Consider the following 27993-nt stretch of genomic DNA (forward strand, 5'->3'; position numbering starts at 1 on the left):
AGCTTATAGTTAGGGCTGGATCAGGTGACCCTGAACCATCCCTTAGTTATGCTGCTATAGACGTAGACTGCTGGGGGGTTCCCATGATGCACTGTTTCTTTCTCTTTTTGCTCTGTATGCACCACTCTGCATTTAATCATTAGTGATCGATCTCTGCTCCCCTCCACAGCATGTCTTTTCCTGGTTCTCTCCCTCAGCCCCAACCAGTCCCAGCAGAAGACTGCCCCTCCCTGAGCCTGGTTCTGCTGGAGGTTTCTTCCTGTTAAAAGGGAGTTTTTCCTTCCCACTGTAGCCAAGTGCTTGCTCACAGGGGGTCGTTTTGACCGTTGGGGTTTTACATCATTATTGTATGGCCTTGCCTTACAATATAAAGCGCCTTGGGGCAACTGTTTGTTGTGATTTGGCGCTATATAAAAAAAAAATTGATTGATTGATTGATTGACACTTCTGTCTGTGTTGCAGGATGCAGGTTTATGAACAGAGATGTGGAATGTCTTCACAATGCTGTTTTTACAGGCTGCCTGATCACGCAGATGTATTTCTTACATTAGAAAAAGTCAGAATATGTTATTTTCAGGAGACAATGGACTTTCCATCTAATGTGCCAGAATTGTGAGAGAACTTGAGGAGCTAACGGCAGAGATGCAGTCAGACACTGTTCTCTGGCCAGCGGTTGTGCACCATCTGAGGACTTATAGTGAACCTGCACATTGTTCTCCGGCTGCCGACCTGTGCGCGAGGAGTTCTTTGGTGAAGCGGACTTTACATATTTTAATCTTGGAAATCATTCTACAAGTGGGTGAGTGCCCTGTTGAGTTTTTGTTTTTTCTTTTGTATCTTTTCTCCTCAGTGGAGCTGGTAGGCTTTATTTTTATCTGTCAGATTTTGGATTTTGATGTGTGCAGAGCAGCACACTGATTTAACGTGCATGTGGACCTTTTCATTTTCAGGTTTTCTGATCACACAGATGTATTTTTTAGATTCTTCACAGTTATATCAATGCAACACTTATAAGCGTGCACAAAGCTGAGCCTCTAGCAGAAACAGTTTTTAACAGGCTGCATTTATAACTAATGGACGTACACACGCACTTAGTCTTCTCACAGTGGAGAGCGGCTGCTCCTTTTACCATGACTGCATGAAAATTAACAGTTGTCACTTAAAAACAAGTCGTCACAACATGACATCACACTTATGTAAACTTCGCAATTATTCTGTCGCTCCATTCTTAGCCTTAGCAGCTACATTCTATTCAACTGCATGTTGGGACGTTTATGTCAAAGCTAAGTAAACGGTTTTGGAAACACTTGTAAAAATGAGTACTCACAAGTACTGTGTTTTCAGCAGTCTCTGTAGCTGTTTATTGCGAATGCTGTATACTTTGAGACCTGTCACAGAAGTGCACAAAGTAATCCTGGTGTATCACTGGATGGTCACTAACAGCCTAAATCTAAGTTGTTATGAGTTTGGTGCGATATGACCTTTAATTTATCCAAGCAGCCCATTTACTGCCACATTTCAGTGCCCATCCTTCTTGAGGGTGATTTGTTTTGTGTTCAGCTTGCTCATTGGTGGAGTCCAGAATTTGTCACAAGTGAAAGCATATTATTCCCTCCTTCCAACACGCCGATGCACGTTAAGTAATTCAACATATTTACGTAATCTATTATGTCAATGCATCACCCCTGCCCTAGTGGATATCATCCCTACAACAGTCTGACAATCACACCTGATATTCTTAATCACGTTGCCCAAACAAGCAAACAGGCTGCTGCTTGTGTCTGTAAGATGGGTTGTGGCTTTACCTGGATGAAGGCGTAGTACCATAATGTGTGGATGTTCCAGTAATAGCCCAGACCAAAGAGAGCAGTGAAGAATCCACTCAGCAGCATCCCAGCACTCAGGTAGTACCGCAGGGGCAGGCGCTCCCCAAATATCCCACTGCCAGAAGAGGCAGTGATTAGCACTCAGTCTGAGACAAACTTTGGAAATAAAACAAAACCACAACACGCCACTAACCTGATAAACATGCCGATGGCATAAGCAACCAGGAAGGAGTTGTCCAGGACCCCAAACAGGGTCTTATAGCTGTCCTGGTCTGGAGAACCAAGCACAGTTCAACTATGAAATCACTACATAACACATTATTCAGGGAACAGAGTTTGAACTGGTTCAAGGAACAAAAACCAAACCAGAAGCTTTATTAAAAAAGTAAGACCCTTCGGCTGCTCCCTTCTTTTGCAGCAAATCTGAGGTGGATCTGCATGTTGAATTGGCACAGGTTTTACACCGGATGGCCTTCCTGACGCAACTCCACATTACGTGGAGAAATGTGGCAGGGGTGGGATTTGAACCAGGAACCTTCCACACTGAAACCAAGTGCACTGACCACTTGGCCACCTTGTAATGGTAACTGTTTTTTTTTTTTACTGCAAATTAAAATGTTTTGCTTTGGTTCTAACTGCTTCTGCAATGATCAGTTTAAACTGGAAAAATGAAATTATTAATCTTACTTGAAAGAATTTAAAAAAGCCCTTCTGGCTGCAGAATCAAAGTCCGTGAACTCGGACGACGTGCTCTCTTGAGTTCAGCTGTGAGTTACTGCTGTTCTTGATTTAACTAGAGGAGATGAGAGGACAATCTCTGAATCTTTGAGGTATCACAATGTTGTGAATAAGTCAAGAAACCAACAACTTATACGCCATCACTCTGACATCACCGACCCCACAAAGGAGAAAAATCTGAGCCTCTCACTGCTATAACTTAGAACAGAAGAAGCTTTTCTGGATGAACAGTGAAACATCTTCAATGAACTAAATAAATCCACCAGAGTGACTCAACCAGCTTAAACTGTCTTCAGTTTATAGCAAAAAACAAAACAAAAAGTGAATTGTCTGCACAGTTCCAATACTTTGCATGAAGTTAACAGTTTGAAAAAGCCATGACTCACCAAAGGGGACCCAGTCGCACCAGGTGCCATTGTTGGTGATGTTGAGGTCCAGTGGCCGGATGACTGTGGAACAGTTTCTATGCAACTGACTCTGAGGTTCAGACAGAAACAAAAAGACATCATGTTAGCCTGAAGCTCACAGCAACCCTGCGCACAGAAATAACACACACAAAAAAGAGGTCTGTGACTGACACAAGGAGTCACAAAAAGCCAATAAGACACAGAATAACGGTACACCATAGTCAGAAATTCAGAACGAGAGATGGCCAAGAGCACCTAAGGATACCAAAGACAAGAAGCAAAGTGGAACGCTGACACAGGTATGGTGAGTGTGTGAAACTGAATGTACCCAGGGGCCGTGAATGCACCAACGAAGCCGTTGAAGGTGAGTGACAGAATCAAGGCCAACAGGGAAAAATCAACCAAAACAAAGAGGGGAGGAGAAAGGTCTACATCCAGGGTCAATCTAGAGATTTAATTCCTGTGTGTGGGTTTGTTTAATGTGGAAATGTTATTTCACGCCAACAAAGACATGGTCCTTGACAGATCATGAGCCTGGTCCAGTGGCAGGATGATCAGGGTCTGAGGACCTGCTGCAGCCTTCACAGGCGCTGGGTGACAAGCCATCGTGGAGGACTTCTTGTTTTGCCAGAGCCATGTTAGCTGTCTTATGAACAGGGTTCCTGTGGGGGGACACAAGGTCCCCACGGTATTTGTTGTTTGTTTGTTTTTGTCACTTGACTATGGCTTATAGTCAGATTGTAACATTAATAATATGGCAGCAGCAATTTGATGTCCCCTTTGTTAGACCTCAGTTAAAAGGGTGACACACAGAACCACCATGAAACAAACAGTGACAAGGAAAACAATCAGACAGCAATGAAGCAACAAACAAGCTAACATGGACAGGAGGGAGACCGGACAGAGACTAACCACAGGGCACCGTGGGCACAAGCACTTAAATAAATATATCATTTGCACCACAAAGCAGTTTTCTTGTCACTGTATGTGGAATTGGCAAACTGGCGTCCCCTACATAGTAGGGGTGCCAAGGCCCCCGGGTGGAGAGCAGGTGTGTCACATCATGACATACTTTTGTTTTTGGCATTTTTTGGTAGATTGGTCCATCCTGCATAGGATTTCAGAGGCCTGCTCGAGCAAATCTCCCGCAAAAAGTGTGATTTGTCTCTTTTTTTAATTTTTGGGGAGGATAAAAATTGCCCTAAAATTAGGGGTAGGGAAAATACGTATAATACAGTTTTCACAATGTTTCTTCCATTTTATTCCAACATATTTGGTATCAATACAAAGCTTATAATGTCTACTACAAGAACATAACACTGATTTATTAGTTGGGTTAATTAGTGCATAGCTAGAGGTCAAAAGGTCAAGGACGGAAAAGGTAAGTCAAAATCTAGGTCTCTCAAAGCTCTATACTCCACTGTATCCTAGTGATTTAACTGATTGGAAGTAAACTAATGCAGAATTATAGAGTACTGGTGTGGGCAGTTTTTTAATCCTTAACTAAGTGGGAATGATTAAGACCTTTGGAATTAACCCTCCTTTGCCGAGGTCCAATAATTAAAAATCACTCGAAAATTAAGCATTTTCCCAAAGTATCTTTTTTTAGGATTTCAATTCAGCTTTTCAGTGATACTAGTGATAACTGGCAACATATTTCACAAATCTAAGCTGTTTTCTTTGTGTTGGTAATCTTTTTTGCAAGTTTGACCCTTTATGCCCTAAGTTCCTCACAGGCCACCATACATTAAAGACAAAGAACTCTGCTGGTAATTGGAGGTGTATCCACCACCAGATCTGTTTGTTTCAACAGTCAGACAGCAAAGTATTCATTTGTGTACTGTTTCATCAACAGTTCTTGAATCTGTTCAGGCCTTTTGTGTGCAGGACACGAGTACCAAGCACGCAGATCACAAGGTAAGTAATATAAACCCACATTTCTCAAGAAAAATGATGGGAGTAATAATAACAGATGAACAGATTGTCAGATTCCTTCATGCATACCTGTGCAGAGATCATACATGTAGATGCCTGTACATAGACCTGTAGGATTAGATGTGACCCCATTGATGACAGTATTGTTGATCACTTATGAAAAATAAATCAAATCAAATCAATTTATATAGCGCCAAATCACAACAAACAGTTGCCCCAAGGCGCTTTATATTGTAAGGCAAAAGCCATACAATAATTACGGAAAAACCCCAACGGTCAAAACGACCCCCTGTGAGCAAGCACTTGGCTACAGTGGGAAGGAAAAACTCCCTTTTAACAGGAAGAAACCTCCAGCAGAACCAGGCTCAGGGAGGGGCAGTCTTCTGCTGGGACTGGTTGGGGCTGAGGGAGAGAACCAGGAAAAAGACATGCTGTGGAAGAGAGCAGAGATCAATCACTAATGATTAAATGCAGAGTGGTGCATACAGAGCAAAAAAGAAAGAAACAGTGCATCATGGGAACCCCCCAGCAGTCTACGTCTATAGCAGCATAACTAAGGGATGGTTCAGGGTCACCTGATCCAGCCCTAACTATAAGCTTTAGCAAAAAGGAAAGTTTTAAGCCTAATCTTAAAAGTAGAGAGGGTGTCTGTCTGCCTGATCTGAATTGGGAGCTGGTTCCACAGGAGAGGAGCCTGAAAGCTGAAGGCTCTGCCTCCCATTCTACTCTTACAAACCCTAGGAACTACAAGTAAGCCCGCAGTCTGAGAGCGAAGCGCTCTATTGGGGTGATATGGTACTACGAGGTCCCTAAGATAAGATGGGACCTGATTATGGGTAGTCCATCAGAGTAAATGTAAATGTTATTAAGAAATGATCAGACAGAAGGGAGTTTTCAGGGAATACTGTTAAGTCTTCAATTTCCATATCATAAGTCAGAACAAGATCTAAGGTATGATTAAATGTTAAATAAACAGACAAACATGATTTTACTCCATGGGGTAGGATGCATTGATTTATCATGGTTCCACCTACTCCATATTGGTGGGTTCTTTGAGACCCGTTGCGCCCCTGAGTCTGAAAAAAACTGCCTCGCGTCTATACCTGTTTTCTCGACACTTATTTAGTTACCAAACCCGGTGAGAGAGTTTGTGTACGATGTCTTGCAACTGGAGAGTTCTCCACTGTTTTTACATAGTGGAGGTTGAAACCACTAGTTTTCCAATATGGCTGCGTTTTTTTTTTGTTGCTGGGTTTTAGATAGGTGGAACTACAACTATCATGTAAAAGTAACTCAGAAGTAGTAAGAGAACTGAGAAAGAGAAAAAGCATGTATAACACAGGTTACAACTTTTGGATACCCTTCTGGGCCTCCATACTTTCTTATCATAAGGGAGAGTAGCAGTATTTCTTATCATCAATGCACCCTACCACATGGAGCAAAATCATGTTTGGCTGTTTATTTTTCATAAGTTCAGTTACCACTAGTATCACTGAAAAGCTGAACTGAAATCCTAAAAAAAAAAAGATACTTTATTATTACTATTAGACCCCATTCCTACCAGGCTGCTCAAGGAAGCCCTACGATTATTTAATGCTTCGATCTTAAATATGATCAATCTATCTTTATTAGTTGGCTATGTACCACAGGCTTTTAAGGTGGCAGTAATTAAACCATTACTTAAAAAGCCATCACTTGACCCAGCTATCTTAGCTAATTATAGGCCAATCTCCAACCTTCCTTTTCTCTCAAAGATTCTTGAAAGGGTAGTTGTAAAACAGCTAACTGATCATCTGCAGAGGAATGGTCTATTTGAAGAGTTTCAGTCAGGTTTTAGAATTCATCATAGTACAGAAACAGCATTAGTGAAGGTTACAAATGATCTTCTTATGGCCTCAGACAGTGGACTCATCTCTGTGCTTGTTCTGTTGGACCTCAGTGCTGCTTTTGATACTGTTGACCATAAAATTTTATTACAGAGATTAGAGCATGCCATAGGTATTAAAGGCACTGCGCTGCGGTGGTTTGAATCATATTTATCTAATAGATTACAATTTGTTCATGTAAATGGGGAATCTTCTTCACAGACTAAGGTTAATTATCGAGTTCCACAAGGTTCTGTGCTAGGACCAATTTTATTCACTTTATACATGCTTCCCTTAGGCAGTATTATTAGACGGCATTGCTTAAATTTTCATTGTTACGCAGATGATACCCAGCTTTATCTATCCATGAAGCCAGAGGACACACACCAATTAGCTAAACTGCAGGATTGTCTTACAGACATAAAGACATGGATGACCTCTAATTTCCTGCTTTTAAACTCAGATAAAACTGAAGTTATTGTACTTGGCCCCACAAATCTTAGAAACATGGTGTCTAACCAGATCCTTACTCTGGATGGCATTACCCTGACCTCTAGTAATACTGTGAGAAATCTTGGAGTCATTTTTGATCAGGATATGTCATTCAAAGCGCATATTAAACAAATATGTAGGACTGCTTTTTTGCATTTGCGCAATATCTCTAAAATCAGAAAGGTCTTGTCTCAGAGTGATGCTGAAAAACTAATTCATGCATTTATTTCCTCTAGGCTGGACTATTGTAATTCATTATTATCAGGTTGTCCTAAAAGTTCCCTAAAAAGCCTTCAGTTAATTCAAAATGCTGCAGCTAGAGTGCTGACGGGGACTAGAAGGAGAGAGCATATCTCACCCATATTGGCCTCTCTTCATTGGCTTCCTGTTAATTCTAGAATAGAATTTAAAATTCTTCTTCTTACTTATAAGGTTTTGAATAATCAGGTCCCATCTTATCTTAGGGACCTCGTAGTACCATATCATCGCTTCGCTCTCAGACTGCAGGCTTACTTGTAGTTCCTAGGGTTTGTAAGAGTAGAATGGGAGGCAGAGCCTTCAGCTTTCAGGCTCCTCTCCTGTGGAACCAGCTCCCAATTCAGATCAGGGAGACAGACACCCTCTCTACTTTTAAGATTAGGCTTAAAACTTTCCTTTTTGCTAAAGCTTATAGTTAGGGCTGGATCAGGTGACCCTGAACCATCCCTTAGTTATGCTGCTATAGACGTAGACTGCTGGGGGGTTCCCATGATGCACTGTTTCTTTCTCTTTTTGCTCTGTATGCACCACTCTGCATTTAATCATTAGTGATCAATCTCTGCTCCCCTCCATAGCATGTCTTTTTCCCGGTTTTTTCCCTCAGCCCCAACCAGTCCCAGCAGAAGACTGCCCCTCCCTGAGCCTGGTTCTGCTGGAGGTTTCTTCCTGTTAAAAGGGAGTTTTTCCTTCCCACTGTAGCCAAGTGCTTGCTCATAGGGGGTCGTTTTGACCGTTGGGGTTTTTACGTAATTATTGTATGGCTTTGCCTTACAATATAAAGCGCCTTGGGGCAACTGTTTGTTGTGATTTGGCGCTATATAAAAAAATTGATTTGATTTGTTTATTCTGTTCACGGGACCATTAATTGAGCAGCATTTTTCAATAGGCTCCTCCCATGGGAAGTGATGTCACTAAGCTCCACCTACCGGAAGTGATGTCATAAAGCAAGTGGCGGCCAATGCTTAAGGACCGCCCACATATCATAATAGGGGTGGTGGTTATCTGAAATGCGAATGTGGCTTTACCAAAGAGAGGGAATTTTGAGTGGCATTCCAAATGAATCACAACGATGCAAACTAAATCACCTCTGCATACCCGAAAAGTCCAGGAATTTAAGTCAGCTAGCAGCACAGTCCGTAAAAATGAAAGTCATGATAAATGTCACTAACAAGATTGCGTGTTGTGTTCGGGACGGGAGTCTGCAGAAGCGTTTATTCTGTGTGCAGCTGGAGGAGACGTGCAGAACACAGGTGCTGCCCGAAATTAAAGAATTATTAAACGTCTGGGAAAAAGCAGTGTAAATGTTAAGGACACTACTTTCTTGCACTATGGCTTAATTTTGGACACACCCCTTCTACATAATATGCATATGCAGAAAAGGTCACAGTGTGATTTTTTTCCTTCCCAGAAACTTTTACATTCCCTCACAAAATAGAAAATAAGAATTTGCATTTGCGTAATAATTTGCATCTTCAAAAAAATGCTTCTTGAATTCCCTCGTAATGCTTGTACGGTGGCCAAGAGAGGCCACAGTACTTCCACTCTAGCAAATGCAGAAAAACAAATGTTTTTAGGACATTGAAATGTGCCATTTCAGAAATCCAAGTTGAATTATCGCTTAAGTAAGCAGAATCTGCAAATATTGAAAATGTCAAAGGTAAATTCAGCAGTGAAAGACTGAAGTGCTGATTGTGGCTTTTGCTTTTTTTGATCCATATAATTCTTTTATAGATATATTTAGTCAGGCCCTTTACTGACTTTGAGCCTGTTGTCAGTTTTCTCTGTTTTCCATTTGTAGGAAATATAGATGTGGATTGTATAACATCCAAAGAGACTCTTCAACCTGGATCTCTGTGCTATTGAGACTGAGATCCTCACACTGAAAGATGACACTGAGCTCACATCCACACCAACAACCTATCATGAATGTCCAGTTCTGGAATCTAATGCAGAGAGAGAAGCAGCCCAACCTCAGACAAACTGCACAGAATCTGACTGCAGGTTTTTGATCGCCGTACTTTTGAGAATCTGCCTTTTCGAACATGAAAATCATCAAGTCTAACCACAGATCCAGCATCACTGATGACCACCGTGTGGCCTGCTTACGGCTGAACTCGGCTCCTCCTGTCCGGACTGTGAGAGACCAGCTGCCTGCTCTCAGTGCCAGAAGTCCCACTGAGGTGGGGAACAACTTTTTTTCAACTTGAATTAGGCGTTGTGTTATTTGGGTTGTTTGGTGTGGTGTTGTTATGGACCAGTCTGAGGCCCACTTGTGCTTATTCTTTGCATCGTGCACATTCACTTCAATAATGTGTTATTATTGTTAAAACTTTATCTTTGTGTCAGAAAATAGTGTTATATCGGTGCACAATCAACTGTGGCTATGCTGTGGTGTTCTATATGGCTTGGGAGATCTTGATACACTTTCAGCTTTAAAAACAGACCTTGGTTTCAAAAAGGCTGGGCATCCCTGATCTAATGGAAGGACGGGAGGATAAAGTCAGTTACACCTCGACATTCTTCCATATAAAGCACATCTCAGTCATAATATTAGAAATACAGACCTATTATTTCTTCATATTTTTCTCAACTGTGTGTAATGGCTCATAAAAATAGGTGACACAAAACGATTATGTGGTCACCCAGGAGAAGTGGTTTAGTGTTGACTTCTGGTCGTGAATGAGCTTGTGAGTTATATGGTAGTCTCTGCTTTTTGATGTCAATTTCAATTGCAATTTCAGGGGCACTTCTAAAATAAAATAAAAAAAAACAATATAACACAAAGCTAAAATAGCCTCGGCTGTATGAGCATTGTGTTCTTTATAATTTGCAGTTGTTTTATTTAATTATGAAGGTCCTATTGTCTTATGTACAATTTGTATGTATTCAATAAATAGTGGAGCAGATATGCACAATATTTGAGGGAATCGTGACTTTGACAATACAAGCATGAAATCTGGCAGGCAGTTAGAGCAAACCAAACACATCATTTTTGGCTATAGGGGCATCACAGAGGTGGCCATTTTCCAAGATGGCTGCCATGGGTTGTTCAGGCTCTAAACCATCAAGGCTCTTGATTTCGGTGGCTAATCCTACATATTCAAGGATGAGGAATGCAGTAGTACTATTTACAACATGCTAGCACCTACATAACAACATATGGCTAGCATTCAGGTAATTAAATAAATGTAAAACTATTAAAATTGTGCAGGTGCTGCACTCAGTCAAAGCAGTGTTCTGCGGCGGCTACATTCGAGGCTACCGGCGGCTACATCCGAGGCTAACAGCGGCTACATCCGAGGCTGGCGGCGGTTACATCTGAGGCTACCGGCGGCTACGACTGAGGCTGGTCGCGGCTATATCCGAGTTTAACATTGGGGCGGGTCGGTGTGCGGCGACCGGACCTGTGGTGGTGGAGACTATAAGTGAGAACTGTTTCACAATTAATAGTGGCCAGTATTAAACCACAATAGTCAACATGGCACCACCTAAGAAAACGGATACATTTGAGGAAGACATAGAGGACCTCATTAAACCGTATATCAAAAGACATGTTTAATCTAGACAAGTTGATGGAGGAGATTAAAGAGCTCAAAAATCTTGTTAAAGAGAAGGACAAGATTATTAAGAAACTTGAACAACATGTGGATGAACTTGAACAATACACTAGAAAAGACGATGTTATAATATCTGGTTTAGAAACAAAACATCGGTCTTATGCAAGGGTATTGGATTCAAGTGGAGCCAGTGGGGAGGATGCACCACCTGAAGAACTTCAAACATTGGAACAAGTTACAAATCTTTTATATCAAAAAGGTGTTGTCATCCATCAAGACACTATATCAGACTGTCATACGATTCCATCCAAAGATAGTAAAAATAAACTACCTAACATTGTTATACGATTTACAAGCAGAAAATACAAAAATGAATTATTAAGACAGGCAAAGAATTTGAAAGGAACAAGTGTCTATATAAATGAGCATCTAACAAAAAAAAATGCAGATATTGCTAGGGAAGCAAGACTACTAAAAAACAGAAACACATTGTTGCTACATGGGTCTGGAACTGTAGGGTTTGGATTAGAGTAAAAGAAGGAACAAACGGTATACAAATCAAAAACATGGATGACCTTACAAAATACAGACCTCAATAGACAATTAAGTATGACGCCAGTTGGTAATTTGACCAACAAAAATCAGATCAAACATATGGAAACAGATGATAAAATATATGACATAGACACCAACATTGATGAAAGTATATTTGACTTAAAAACAATTGGTTGTGAGTATTATATGGAAGAACAGCTAACTAGTGTGCCGAGCTAAACAGTGTGCCTAAATAGCGTCCGGGATGAAAATCAGCACCTCAAAATCCGAGGCCATGGTTCTCGACCGGAAAAAGGTGCTTTTCCCTCTTCAGGTCGGTGGAGTGTCCTTGCCTCAAGTGGAGGAGTTTAAGTATCTCGGGGTCTTGTTCACGAGTGAGGGATGGATGGAGTGTGAGATCGATAGACGGATCGGTGCAGCATCTGCAGTGATGCGGTCACTGTATCGGACCGTCATGGTGAAGAGAGAGCTGAGTAGGGGGCAAAGCTCTCGATTTACCGATCGATTTACGTTCTGATCCTCACCTATGGTCATGAGATTTGGCTCATGACCGAAAGAACGAGATCGCGGGTACAAGCGGCCGAGATGAGTTTCCTCCACAGGGTGGCTGGGCGCTCCCTTAGAGATAGTGTGAGGAGCTCGGTCACTCGGGAGGAGCTCAGAGTCGAGCTGCTGCTCCTCCATGTCGAAAGGAGTCAGTTGAGGTGGCTCGGGCATCTTTTCCAGATGCCCCCTGGACACCTCGCTGGAGAGGTGTTCCGGGCACGTCCCATTGGGAGGAGGCCCCGGGGAAGACCCAGGACACGCTGGAAGGATTACATCTCTCGGCTGGCTTGGGAACACCTTGGGGTTCCCCCGGAGGAGCTGGGGGAGGTGTGTGTGGATCGGGAGGTCTGGGTGGCTTTGCTTGAGCTGCTGCCCCCTCGACCCGACTCTGGATAAAGCAGAAGAAAATGGATGGATGGATGGATGGATGGATGGAAAGCTAAATAGTGAAAAAATTACTGAAGATACCCTGTCACTCATACATATAAACAGCCGAAGCTTGTAAATCAGTTTAAAAATAGATTCAGCATTGTTGCAATCACAGAATCTTGGCTTAAAGATGACCTCATGGCTGATGTTCAAATGGAGGGATATGAGCTGTATTTTGTAAACAGAAGAGATAAAAAAGGCGGAGGTATTGCTTTGTACACAAAAACAGATCTGACATGTACAATTGTAGAAGAAATGACAATAATAGATGATGTCATAGAAATTGTAACAGTGGAAATTGTACATGAAACATCTAAGAATATTCTAATTAGCTGTGTATACAGAGCACCAGACTCTTGCGTTGTGAAATTTACAGATAACATAATAGAATTATTCCATCAAATCAAAAACATAACACTTTTTATGTTTTTTTTGTGTGGAGACTTTAACATTAATATAGAAAGCTCCAGTTGCCAAAGAAGAAGTGATTTTGTGAATTCAAAGTATAGTTTGGGTTTATTCCCCTTGATAACAAAACCAACCACAATTACGTCGCAAAGTGCAACTGTAATTGACAATATATTCACAAATAGAACAGATGAAATTATTAAGAATGGGATCTTGATGACAGATCTTAGTGATCATTTACCAGTTTTTTCAATATTTAAATACAAAAATTGGTACTTTGGGTCGGTACTTGGACCCAAACTGTTTATTTTGTATATCAATGACATTGTGAATGTATCTAAAATACTTGGCAGCATATTATTTGCTGATGATACAACATTATTTTACTCTGGATCAGATACACAAGAAGTAGTACAAGTGATAAATACAGAGTTGGAAAAAGTTAAACATTGGTTTGATATAAACAGATTGTCACTAAATCTTAATAAGACAAATTTCATATTGTTTAATGACAAAGTGGAAAAAAATGTGTCATTAAAAATAGATGGAATGGACATACAAAGCGTAAAAGAAACAACATTTCTAGGAGTCATGATTGATGAAGATCTTACATGGAAGTCACACATAAATTACACTGTTTTGCATAAAGTAAAATTTTCGTTAAATAGTTATGGTTTATTAACATTGTACAATTCATTGATTGTCCCATATTTAACTTATTGTGTAGAAATCTGGGGATCAACATGTAAAACGTATACACAATCATTATTTATTCTGCAGAAAGAGCTTTAAAAATGATTAGCAATAGTCGTTTTAGAGATCCATCTAATCCATTATTCATTAAGTATAAGGTACTTAAATTTCATTATTTAGCTGATTTGAAAATATTACAAACAGTGCACCAAGCTCATAAAAATATCTTACCAATAAACATTCAAAATATGTTTGAAAAAAGAGTAAGTAGTTATAATATGAAAGGAATAGAAGTCTTTAAAAACCAAGATTCAGAACCAAAGTAAAGGAACGGAGTATTGCAGTGAATGGTGTAAAATTATGGAACAACCTCAACAAAGAAATCAAAGAATCAAGGTTGCTTAAATTATTTTAAAAAAACATATTAAACTAGATGTATTAAGTAAGTATGAAACTATGAAATAAGTCAGTGGTATGTGACAAAGTCTAAAATGTAATCTGTTAATAATGTCTAAAATGTTTTAAGTCTAAAATGTAATCTGTTAAAAATGTAATCTTTTAAATAATGGCTAAAATTATGAAATAAGTCAGTGATATGTGACAAAGTCAAAAAAATGTAATCTGTTAAATAATGTTGAATAATGATGCTTAAAATTGAAAGATTGTATTGTAAAAAGGGGCAGAAAATATAAGACTTGTTCTTCCCTCTGTTCTTTTTCATTCAATGTCTTGTAATAATCATTTCTGCTTTTTCTGTTTTTCTTTTAAATGAATGAAATAAATATTGAAGAAGAAGAAGAAGAAAATATGTACAGTGGGGGAAATAAGTATTTGATCCACTGTCAATTTTGCAGGTTTTCCCACCTACAAAGAATGAAGAGGTATGTAATTTTTATCGTAGGTTCACTTAAACTGTGAGAGACAGAATCTAAAAAAAAAAAAAAAAAAAACTAAATCCAGAAAATCACATTGTATGATTTTTAAATAATTAATTTGCATTTTATTGCATGAAATAAGTACTTGATCCCTTAGAAAAACAGACCTTAACCATTGGTACAGAAACATTTGTTTGCAATTACAGAGGTCTGATGTTTCCTGTCGTTCTTGACCAAGTTTGCACATTGCAGCAGAGATTTTGTTCCACTCCTTCATACAGATCGTCTCCAGATCTTTCAGATAAAGATTTTCTATTGAGTTCAGGTCTGGAGACTGGCCAGGCCACTCCAGGACCTTGAAATGCTTCTTACGGAGCCCCTCCTTAGTTGCCCTGGCTGTGTGTTTGGGGTCACTGTCATGCTGGAAGACCCAGCCATGACCCATCTTCAATGCTCTTACTGAGGGAAGGAGGTTGTTTGCCAAAATCTCCTAATACATGACCCCATCCATCCTTCCTTCAATACGGTGCAGTCGTCCTGTCCCCTTTGCAGAAGAGCACCCCCAGAGTATGATGTTTCCACCCCCATGCTTCACGGTTGGGATGGTTTTCTTGGGGTTGTTCTCATCCTCTAAACATGGTAAGTGGAGTTGATTCCAAAAAGCTCTATTCTGGTCTCATCTGACCACATGACCTTCTCCCATGCCTCCTCTGGGTCATCCAGATGGTCACTGGTGAACTTCAAACAGGCCTGGACATGTGCTGGCTTGAGCAGGGGGACCTTGCTGCCCTGCAGGATTTTAAATCATGACAGCATCATGTGTTACAAATGTAATCTTTGTGACTGTGGTCCCAGCTCTCTTCAGGTCACTGACCAGGTCCTCCTGTGTAGTTCTGAGCTTTCTCAGAATCATCCTTACCCCACAAAGTCAGATCTTGCATGGAATCCCAGGCTGAGGGAGATTGACAGTCATTTTGTGTTTCTTCCACTTTCTACTAAATAATCATAACAGTTGTTGTCTTCTACCAAGCTGCTTGCCTGTTGTCCTGTAGTCCATCCCAGCCTTGTGCAGGTCTACAGTTTTGTCCCTGGTGTCCTTAGACAGCTCTTTGGTCTTGGCTATGGTGGACAGGTTGGAGTGTGATTGATTGAGTGTGTGAACAGGTGTCTTTTATACAGGTAACAAGTTCAAACAGGTGCAATTAATACAGGTAAAGAGTGAAGAATAAGAGGGCTTCTTAAAGGCAAACTAACTTTAATTCTTGCTGGTTGGTAGGTGATCAAATACTTATTTTATGCAATAAAATGCAAATTAATTATTTAAAAATCATACAATGTGATTTTCTGGATTTTTTTTTAGATTCTGTCTCTCACAGTTGAAGTGAACCTACGATAAAATTAGAGACCTCTACCTTCTTTGTAGGTGGGAAAACCTGCAAAACTGACAGGAGGTCAAATACTTTTTCCCCCACTGTTGTATTGGTGATATTATACATGTTTTTGAACTGTGACTAATGGGAGTACAACACAGTACCTTACTTCTCAACGTTTCATTAATTGCTATTTACAAGAATTACCCTGTAGAGGGAGCTCTGCAGCCAGTCTGCTCTGTGTCAGTCTGATCCAGTCAGATTTCAGAAGCTAAGCAGAGCAGGATCTGCTTAGTACTTGGATGGGAGACCTCTTTGGAACACCAGCGGCTGTGTGTGTTTTTCCAGGTGAAACTGGAGTTGTGTCAGGAAGGGCATCCAACATAAACCTTGTGCCAATTACCAATGTGGATCTGGTTGTATCCGCTGTGGCAACCCCAAACAAAACCGGGAACAGCCGAATGAACAACAACAACCCAGTAGATGGAGCTCTAAAAACAGTCTGACCTGCAGCAGCTTTCTGTCAACCACTTTTCTCTGCAGTCAGACTTGTTGGTGCAGATTTGAGTGCTGCAAGAAACACATGAGCAGTTTTTCTCAATACTCAACAATGAACGTGTGAAAGTTTTTAATTAAATGCATTTATATGAGCACTATGATTATTAATCCTATTTTTTAATTACGCAAGCTACCTTGCTAACATATTTGGTTAAATCAGCAATCAAGCTGAGTAGCAAACGTCTATGAAGAGGCTGTTAGCACATACGCACCATATTTCAAACTGATTTAAAAATGTTATTTCATTGGTCAAAACATTGGTATTCAGTTGGTTTGGGTGCGATTCTGATCTCAGTTTTTGGGACTAATCTGTATGTACATTTGTATGCGTTCAGCTGACCTACTGGCCTGATGCAGCTAACTGTACTCTTCCATGTGACTGTGCTGCAGCTGATGTACCTTCCTGGTGGTTTCAGCTGATGCTGGATCGGTGGTGCTAGAGCTAGTACATACTGTTCTTTAAGTAGCACAGTGAATTGTGAGCAGGGTTGCCACCTTTCAGAAATGAAAATAAAGGACGCCCACCACGGCTCCTCAGGGCCATGACCACCACCCAAGGAGTGGTAGATTTAATTTTGAAAAAAGCATTTAGTCATACTTAAAGCTTTAAGTGCTTTATTAACATGAAACTGTTAATGATAAACTGTGCAGTCACTGAAATGTGCAATAATAAACATATATATATATATATTAAGGAAAACAGACCAATAATTTTAATCTTTAAAGGGAGTACATTTAAACAATAAAACAAATTACAATAATAAAAATATTTGTTTGCCTACAGTTTGCCTTGTACCCACTGCCACTAACGCTTTCAAGCCAGGGGTTTGACTCTTCCTGCTCACAGCTGTATCTATTCGGTTTTCAAAGTGTTTATTTCTCGTGAACTTTTATAGAATATATGAAAAAGAGGATATGTTTACACATAAACAAAACAGTTTTGGAGCTAGCTAAACCAGCCTGTGATGTCACCATGCTAACCGTCTGCTAAATGTCTTTTAAAGAAGTTTAGAGACGTTATTTGTTTCCAAAAACAGTGTTTTCATTTTTAGAAGTGTTTATTTCTTGTGAGCTTTTATAGAATATATGAAAAAGAGGATATGTAATAGGTTGAGAGCTTGATTCTATTACACATACAATGGAATCAAGCTCTCAACAAATTACACATACAAGGGAATCAACCTCTCAACCTATTACACATACAGTGGAATCAAGCTCTCAACCTATTACACATACAATGGAATCAAGCTCTCAACCTATTACACATACAATGGAATCAAGCTCTCAACCTATTACACATACAATGGAATCAAGATCTCGACCTATTACACATACAAGGGAATCAACCTCTCGACCTATTACACATACAAGGGAATCAACCTCTCAACCTATTACACATATAGTGGAATCAAGCTCTTGACCTATTACACATACAGTGGAATTAAGCTCTTGACCTATTACACATACAGTGGAATCAAGCTCTCAACCTATTACACATACAGTGGAATCAAGCTCTCAACCTATTACACATACAATGGAATCAAGCTCTCAACAAATTACACATACAAGGGAATCAACCTCTCAACCTATTACACATACAGTGGAATCAATATCTAGACCTATTACACATACAAGGGAATCAACCTCTCGACCTATTACACATACAAGGGAATCAACCTCTCAACCTATTACACATACAGTGGAATCAAGCTCTTGACCTATTACACATACAGTGGAATTAAGCTCTTGACCTATTACACATACAAGGGAATCAACCTCTCAACCTATTACACATACAATGGAATCAAGCTCTCAACCTATTACACATACAGTGGAATCAAGATCTCGACCTATTACACATACAAGGGAATCAACCTCTCGACCTATTACACATACAAGGGAATCAACCTCTCAACCTATTACACATACAGTGGAATCAAGCTCTTGACCTATTACACATACAGTGGAATCAAGCTCTTGACCTATTACACATACAAGGGAATCAACCTCTCAACCTATTACACATACAGTGGAATCAACCTCTCGACCTATTACACATACAAGGGAATCAACCTCTCAACCTATTACACATACAAGGGAATCAACCTCTCAACCTATTACACATACAGTGGAATCAACCTCTCAACCTATTACACATACAATGGAATCAACCTCTCAACCAATTACACATACAGTGGAATCAAGCTCTCGACCTATTACACATACAGTGGAATCAAGCTCTCAACCTATTACACATACAAGGGAATCAAGCTCTCAACCTATTACACATACAGTGGAATCAAGCTCTCGACCTATTACACATACAGTGGAATCAGGCTCTCAACCTATTACACATACAAGGGAATCACGCTCTCAACCTATTACACATACAAGGGAATCAAGCTCTCAACCTATTACACATACAGTGGAATCAAGCTCTCGACCTATTACACATACAGTGGAATCAAGCTCTCGACCTATTACACATACAGTGGAATCAGGCTCTCAACCTATTACACATACAAGGGAATCAAGCTCTCAACCTATTACACATACAGTGGAATCAAGCTCTCGACCTATTACACATACAGTGGAATCAGGCTCTCGACCTATTACACATACAGTGGAATCAAGCTCTCGACCTATTACACATACAGTGGAATCAGGCTCTCAACCTATTACACATACAAGGGAATAACGCTCTCAACCTATTACACATACAGTGGAATCAAGCTCTCGACCTATTACACATACAGTGGAATCAAGCTCTCGACCTATTACACATACAAGGGAATAACGCTCTCAACCTATTACACATACAGTGGAATAAGGCTCTCGACCTATTACACATACAGTGGAATCAAGATCTCGACCTATTACACATACAGTGGAATCAAGCTCTCAACCTATTACACATACAGTGGAATCAAGCTCTCGACCTATTACACATACAGTGGAATCAGGCTCTCGACCTATTACACATACAGTGGAATCAAGCTCTCGACCTATTACACATACAGTGGAATCAGGCTCTCAACCTATTACACATACAGTGGAATCAAGCTCTCGACCTATTACACATACAGTGGAATCAAGCTCTCGACCTATTACACATACAGTGGAATCAAGCTCTCGACCTATTACACATACAGTGGAATCAGGCTCTCAACCTATTACACATACAGTGGAATCAAGCTCTCGACCTATTACACATACAGTGGAATCAGGCTCTCAACCTATTACACATACAGTGGAATTAAGCTCTCAACCTATTACACATACAGTGGAATCAACCTCTCGACCTATTACACATACAAGGGAATCAACCTCTCAACCTATTACACATACAAGGGAATCAACCTCTCAACCTATTACACATACAGTGGAATCAACCTCTCAACCTATTACACATACAATGGAATCAACCTCTCAACCTATTACACATACAGTGGAATCAAGCTCTCAAACTATTACACATACAGTGGAATCAAGCTCTCAACCTATTACACATACAAGGGAATCAAGCTCTCAACCTATTACACATACAGTGGAATCAAGCTCTAGACCTATTACACACACAGTGGAATCAAGCTCTCAACCTATTACACATACAAGGGAATCAAGCTCTCAGCCTATTACACATACAGTGGAATCAGGCTCTCAACCTATTACACATACAAGGGAATCACGCTCTCAACCTATTACACATACAAGGGAATCAAGCTCTCAACCTATTACACATACAGTGGAATCAAGCTCTCGACCTATTACACATACAGTGGAATCAAGCTCTCGACCTATTACACATACAGTGGAATCAGGCTCTCAACCTATTACACATACAAGGGAATCAAGCTCTCAACCTATTACACATACAGTGGAATCAAGCTCTCGACCTATTACACATACAGTGGAATCAGGCTCTCGACCTATTACACATACAGTGGAATCAAGCTCTCGACCTATTACACATACAGTGGAATCAGGCTCTCAACCTATTACACATACAAGGGAATAACGCTCTCAACCTATTACACATACAGTGGAATCAAGCTCTCGACCTATTACACATACAGTGGAATCAAGCTCTCGACCTATTACACATACAAGGGAATAACGCTCTCAACCTATTACACATACAGTGGAATAAGGCTCTCGACCTATTACACATACAGTGGAATCAAGATCTCGACCTATTACACATACAGTGGAATCAAGCTCTCAACCTATTACACATACAGTGGAATCAAGCTCTCGACCTATTACACATACAGTGGAATCAGGCTCTCGACCTATTACACATACAGTGGAATCAAGCTCTCGACCTATTACACATACAGTGGAATCAGGCTCTCAACCTATTACACATACAAGGGAATAACGCTCTCAACCTATTACACATACAGTGGAATCAAGCTCTCGACCTATTACACATACAGTGGAATCAAGCTCTCGACCTATTACACATACAGTGGAATCAGGCTCTCGACCTATTACACATACAGTGGAATCAGGCTCTCAACCTATTACACATACAGTGGAATCAAGCTCTCAACCTATTACACATACAGTGGAATCAGGCTCTCGACCTATTACACATACAGTGGAATCAGGCTCTCAACCTATTACACATACAAGGGAATCACGCTCTCAACCTATTACACATACAGTGGAATCAAGCTCTCAACCTATTACACATACAGTGGAATCAGGCTCTCAACCTATTACACATACAGTGGAATCAGGTTCTCGACCTATTACATCCTGTTAATTCTAGAATAGAATTTAAAATTCTTCTTCTTACTTATAAGGTTTTGAATAATCAGGTCCCATCTTATCTTAGGGACCTCGTAGTACCATATCACCCCAATAGAGCGCTTCGCTCTCAGACTGCAGGCTTACTTGTAGTTCCTAGGGTTTGTAAGAGTAGAATGGGAGGCAGAGCCTTCAGCTTTCAGGCTCCTCTCCTGTGGAACCAGCTCCCAATTCAGATCAGGGAGACAGACACCCTCTCTACTTTTAAGATTAGGCTTAAAACTTTCCTTTTTGCTAAAGCTTATAGTTAGGGCTGGATCAGGTGACCCTGAACCATCCCATAGTTATGCTGCTATAGACGTAGACTGCTGGGGGGTTCCCATGATGCACTGTTTCTTTCTCTTTTTGCTCTGTATGCACCACTCTGCATTTAATCATTAGTGATCGATCTCTGCTCCCCTCCACAGCATGTCTTTTTCCTGGTTCTCTCCCTCAGCCCCAACCAGTCCCAGCAGAAGACTGCCCCTCCCTGAGCCTGGTTCTGCTGGAGGTTTCTTCCTGTTAAAAGGGAGTTTTTCCTTCCCACTGTAGCCAAGTGCTTGCTCACAGGGGGTCGTTTTGACCGTTGGGGTTTTACATCATTATTGTATGGCCTTGCCTTACAATATAAAGCGCCTTGGGGCAACTGTTTGTTGTGATTTGGCGCTATATAAAAAAAAAATTGATTGATTGATTGATTACACATACAGTGGAATCAAACTCTCAAACTATTACACATACAGTGGAATCAAGCTCTCAACCTATTACACATACAGTGGAATCAAGCTCTTGACCTATTACACATACAGTGGAATCAAACTCTCAACCTATTACACATACAGTGGAATCAAGCTCTCAACCTATTACACATACAGTGGAATCAAGCTCTCGACCTATTACACATACAGTGGAATCAAACTCTCCACCTATTACACATACAGTGGAATCAAGCTCTCAACCTATTACACATACAGTGGAATCAAACTCTCGACCTATTACACATACAGTGGAATCAGGCTCTCAACCTATTACACATACAGTGGAATAAGGCTCTCGACCTATTACACATACAGTGGAATCAAGATCTCGACCTATTACACATACAGTGGAATCAAGCTCTCAACCTATTACACATACAGTGGAATCAAGCTCTCGACCTATTACACATACAGTGGAATCAGGCTCTCGACCTATTACACATACAGTGGAATCAGGCTCTCAACCTATTACACATACAGTGGAATCAAGCTCTCGACCTATTACACATACAGTGGAATCAAGCTCTCAACCTATTACACATACAGTGGAATCAAGCTCTCGACCTATTACACATACAAGGGAATCACGCTCTCAACCTATTACACATACAGTGGAATAAGGCTCTCGACCTATTACACATACAGTGGAATCAAGATCTCGACCTATTACACATACAGTGGAATCAAGCTCTCAACCTATTACACATACAGTGGAATCAAGCTCTCGACCTATTACACATACAGTGGAATCAGGCTCTCGACCTATTACACATACAGTGGAATCAAGCTCTCGACCTATTACACATACAGTGGAATCAAGCTCTCAACCTATTACACATACAGAGGAATCAAGCTCTCAACCTATTACACATACAAGGGAATCACGCTCTCAACCTATTACACATACAGTGGAATAAGGCTCTCGACCTATTACACATACAGTGGAATCAAGATCTCGACCTATTACACATACAGTGGAATCAAGCTCTCGACCTATTACACATACAGTGGAATCAGGCTCTCGACCTATTACACATACAGTGGAATCAAGCTCTCGACCTATTACACATACAGTGGAATCAAGCTCTCGACCTATTACACATACAGTGGAATCAAGCTCTCAACCTATTACACATACAGTGGAATCAAGCTCTCGACCTATTACACATACAGTGGAATCAAGCTCTCAACCTATTACACATACAGTGGAATCAAGCTCTCGACCTATTACACATACAGTGGAATCAAGATCTCGACCTATTACACATACAGTGGAATCAAGCTCTCAACCTATTACACATACAGTGGAATCAAGCTCTCGACCTATTACACATACAGTGGAATCAAGCTCTCGACCTATTACACATACAGTGGAATCAGGCTCTCAACCTATTACACATACAAGGGAATCGCGCTCTCAACCTATTACACATACAGTGGAATAAGGCTCTCGACCTATTACACATACAGTGGAATCAAGATCTCGACCTATTACACATACAATGGAATCAAGCTCTCAAGATATTACACATACAGTGGAATCAAGCTCTCAACCTATTACACATACAGTGGAATCAGGCTCTCGACCTATTACACATACAGTGGAATCAAGCTCTCAAGATATTACACATACAGTGGAATCAAGCTCTCAACCTATTACACATACAGTGGAATCAGGCTCTCAACCTATTACACATACAAGGGAATCAAGCTCTCAACCTATTACACATACAGTGGAATCAAGCTCTCAAGATATTACACATACAGTGGAATCAAGCTCTCAAGATATTACACATACAAGGGAATCAAGCTCTCAACCTATTACACATACAGTGGAATCAAGCTCTCAAGATATTACACATACAATGGAATCAAGCTCTCAAGATATTACACATACAGTGGAATCAAGCTCTCAACCTATTACACATACAGTGGAATCAGGCTCTCGACCTATTACACATACAGTGGAATCAAGCTCTCAAGATATTACACATACAGTGGAATCAAGATCTCAACCTATTACACATACAGTGGAATCAACCTCTCAAGATATTACACATACAGTGGAATCAAGCTCTCAACCTATTACACATACAGTGGAATCAGGCTCTCAAGATATTACACATACAGTGGAATCAGGCTCTCGACCTATTACACATACAGTGGAATCAAGCTCTCGACCTATTACACATACAGTGGAATCAAGCTCTCAAGATATTACACATACAGTGGAATCAAGCTCTCAACCTATTACACATACAGTGGAATCAGGCTCTCGACCTATTACACATACAGTGGAATCAAGCTCTCGACCTATTACACATACAAGGGAATCAAGCTCTCAACCTATTACACATACAGTGGAATCAAGCTCTCGACCTATTACACATACAAGGGAATCAAGCTCTCAAGATATTACACATACAGTGGAATCAAGCTCTCAACCTATTACACATACAGTGGAATCAGGCTCTCAACATATTACACATACAGTGGAATCAAGCTCTCAACCTATTACACATACAGTGGAATGAAGCTCTCAACCTATTACACATACAGTGGAATCAAGCTCTCAACCTATTACACATACAGTGGAATCAGGCTCTTGACCTATTACACATACAGTGGAATCAAGCTCTTGACCTATTACACATACAATGGAATCAAGCTCTTGACCTATTACACATACAGTGGAATCAAGCTCTCAAGATATTACACATACAGTGGAATCAAGCTCTCGACCTATTACACATACAGTGGAATCAAGCTCTTGACCTATTACACATACAATGGAATCAAGCTCTTGACCTATTACACATACAATGGAATCAAGCTCTCAACCTATTACACATACAGTGGAATCAAGCTCTCGACCTATTACACATACAGTGGAATCAAGCTCTCAACCTATTACACATACAGTGGAATCAGGCTCTCAACATATTACACATACAGTGGAATCAAGCTCTCAACCTATTACACATACAGTGGAATCAAGCTCTCGACCTATTACACATACAGTGGAATCAAGCTCTCAACCTATTACACATACAGTGGAATCAAGCTCTCAACCTATTACACATACAGTGGAATCAGGCTCTTGACCTATTACACATACAGTGGAATCAAGCTCTTGACCTATTACACATACAATGGAATCAAGCTCTTGACCTATTACACATACAGTGGAATCAGGCTCTTGACCTATTACACATACAGTGGAATCAGGCTCTTGACCTATTACACATACAGTGGAATCAAGCTCTCAACCTATTACACATACAGTGGAATCAAGCTCTTGACCTATTACACATACAAGGGAATCAAGCTCTCAACCTATTATACATACAATGGAATCAGGCTCTCGACCTATTACACATACAATGGAATCAAGCTCTTGACCTATTACACATACAAGGGAATCAAGCTCTCAACCTATTACACATACAATGGAATCAAGCTCTTGACCTATTACACATACAAGGGAATCAAGCTCTCAACCTATTACACATACAGTGGAATCAGGCTCTCGACCTATTACACATACAGTGGAATCAAGCTCTCAACCTATTACACATACAAGGGAATCAAGCTCTCAACCTATTACACATACAAGGGAATCAAGCTCTCAACCTATTACACATACAATGGAATCAAGCTCTTGACCTATTACACATACAATGGAATCAAGCTCTTGACGTATTACACATACAGTGGAATCAAGCTCTCAAGCTATTACACATACAAGGGAATCAGGCTCTCAACCTATTACACATACAAGGGAATCAAGCTCTCAACCTATTACACATACAGTGGAATCAAGCTCTTGACCTGTTACACATACAAGGGAATCAAGCTCTCAACCTATTACACATACAATGGAATCAAGCTATTGACCTGTTACACATACAAGGGAATCAAGCTCTCAACCTATTACACATACAATGGAATCAAGCTCTCGACCTATTACACATACAAGTGGAATCAAGCTCTCAACCTATTACACATACAAGTGGAATCAAGCTCTCTACCTATTACACATACAAGTGGAATCAAGCTCTCAACCTATTACACATACAGTGGAATCAAGCTCTCAGCCTATTACACATACAGTGGAATCAAGCTCTTGACCTATTACACATACAAGGGAATCAAGCTCTCAACCTATTACACATACAATGGAATCAAGCTCTCGACCTATTACACATACAAGGGAATCAAGCTCTCAACCTATTACACATACAGTGGAATCAAGCTCTCAACCTATTACACATACAAGGGAATCAAGCTCTCAACCTATTACACATACAATGGAATCAAGCTCTCAACCTATTACACATACAGTGGAATCAAGCTCTTGACCTATTACACATACAAGGGAATCAAGCTCTCAACCTATTACACATACAGTGGAATCAAGCTCTCAACCTATTACACATACAGTGGAATCAACCTCTCAACCTATTACACATACAATGGAATCAAGCTCTCAACCTATTACACATACAAGTGGAATCAAGCTCTCAACCTATTACACATACAAGGGAATCAACCTCTTGACCTATTACACATACAAGTGGAATCAAGCTCTCAACCTATTACACATACAATGGAATCAAGCTCTCAACCTATTACACATACAAGTGGAATCAAGCTCTCAACCTATTACACATACAGTGGAATCAAGCTCTCAACCTATTACACATACAAGGGAATCAAGCTCTCAACCTATTACACATACAAGGGAATCAAGCTCTCGACCTATTACACATACAGTGGAATCAAGCTCTTGACCTATTACACATACAAGGGAATCAACCTCTCAACCTATTACACATACAAGGGAATCAAGCTCTCAACCTATTACACATACAAGTGGAATCAAGCTCTTAACCTATTACACATACAAGGGAATCAGCCTCTCGACCTATTACACATACAGTGGAATCAAGCTCTCACCTATTACACATACAAGGGAATCAAGCTCTCAACCTATTACACATACAAGTGGAATCAAGCCTCTCAACTATTACACATACAGTGGAATCAAGCTCTCGACCTATTACACATACAATGGAATCAAGATCTCGACCTAATTACACATACAAGTGGAATCAAGCTCTCAACTATTACACATACAGTGGAATCAAGCTCTCAACCTATTACACATACAGTGGAATCAGGCTCTCGAACCTATTACACATACAGTGGAATCAAGCTCTACCTATTACACATACAGTGGAATCAAGCTCTCAACCTATTACACATACAAGTGGAATCAAGCTCTCAACCTATTACACATACAAGGGAATCAAGCTCTCAACCTATTACACATACAGTGGAATCAAGCTCTCAACCTATTACACATACAGTGGAATCAAGCTCTCAAGATATTACACATACAAGGGAATCAAGCTCTCAACCTATTACACATACAATGGAATCAAGCTCTCAACCTATTACACATACAATGGAATCAAGCTCTCAACCTATTACACATACAGTGGAATCAAGCTCTTGACCTATTACACATACAGTGGAATCAGGCTCTCGACCTATTACACATACAGTGGAATCAAGCTCTCAGATATACACATACATGGAATCAAGATCCAACCTATTACACATACAGTGGAATCAACCTCTCAAGATATTACATACAGTGGAATCAAGCTCTCAACCTATTACACATACAGTGGAATCAGGCTCTCAAGATATTACACATAGTGGAATCAGGCTCTCGACCTATTACACATACAGAATCAAGCTCTCGACCTATTACACATACAGTGGAATCAAGCTCTCAAGATATTACACATACAGGAATCAGCTCTCAACCTATTACACATACAGTGGAATCAGCTCTCGACCTATTACACATACAGTGGAATCAGCTCTCGACCTATTACACATACAAGGGAATCAAGCT

At 40.3% G+C, this 27993-nt stretch overlaps 1 protein-coding gene across 1 annotated transcript in view; it reads right to left on the reverse strand.

The window, feature by feature from the left end:
• Window positions 1-1805: 1805 nt before the first annotated feature.
• The window catches only part of LOC117516645 (glucose-6-phosphate exchanger SLC37A2-like), a gene marked incomplete at its 3' end in the record, with an annotated part of 99497 nt that continues 73309 nt past the window's right edge, over window positions 1806-27993 (reverse strand). Inside the window, exons 3-5 of the mRNA XM_034177474.1 lie at window positions 2951-3041; window positions 2020-2098; window positions 1806-1941 (exon numbers count right to left, since the gene is read on the reverse strand). Coding sequence (XP_034033365.1) covers window positions 1806-1941; window positions 2020-2098; window positions 2951-3041 — 306 coding nt within the window. The remainder of the gene's footprint in view (window positions 1942-2019; window positions 2099-2950; window positions 3042-27993) is intronic.

This window comes from Thalassophryne amazonica, chromosome 9 (genome assembly GCF_902500255.1).
Source record: "Thalassophryne amazonica chromosome 9, fThaAma1.1, whole genome shotgun sequence".
Lineage (NCBI taxonomy): Eukaryota > Metazoa > Chordata > Actinopteri > Batrachoidiformes > Batrachoididae > Thalassophryne > Thalassophryne amazonica.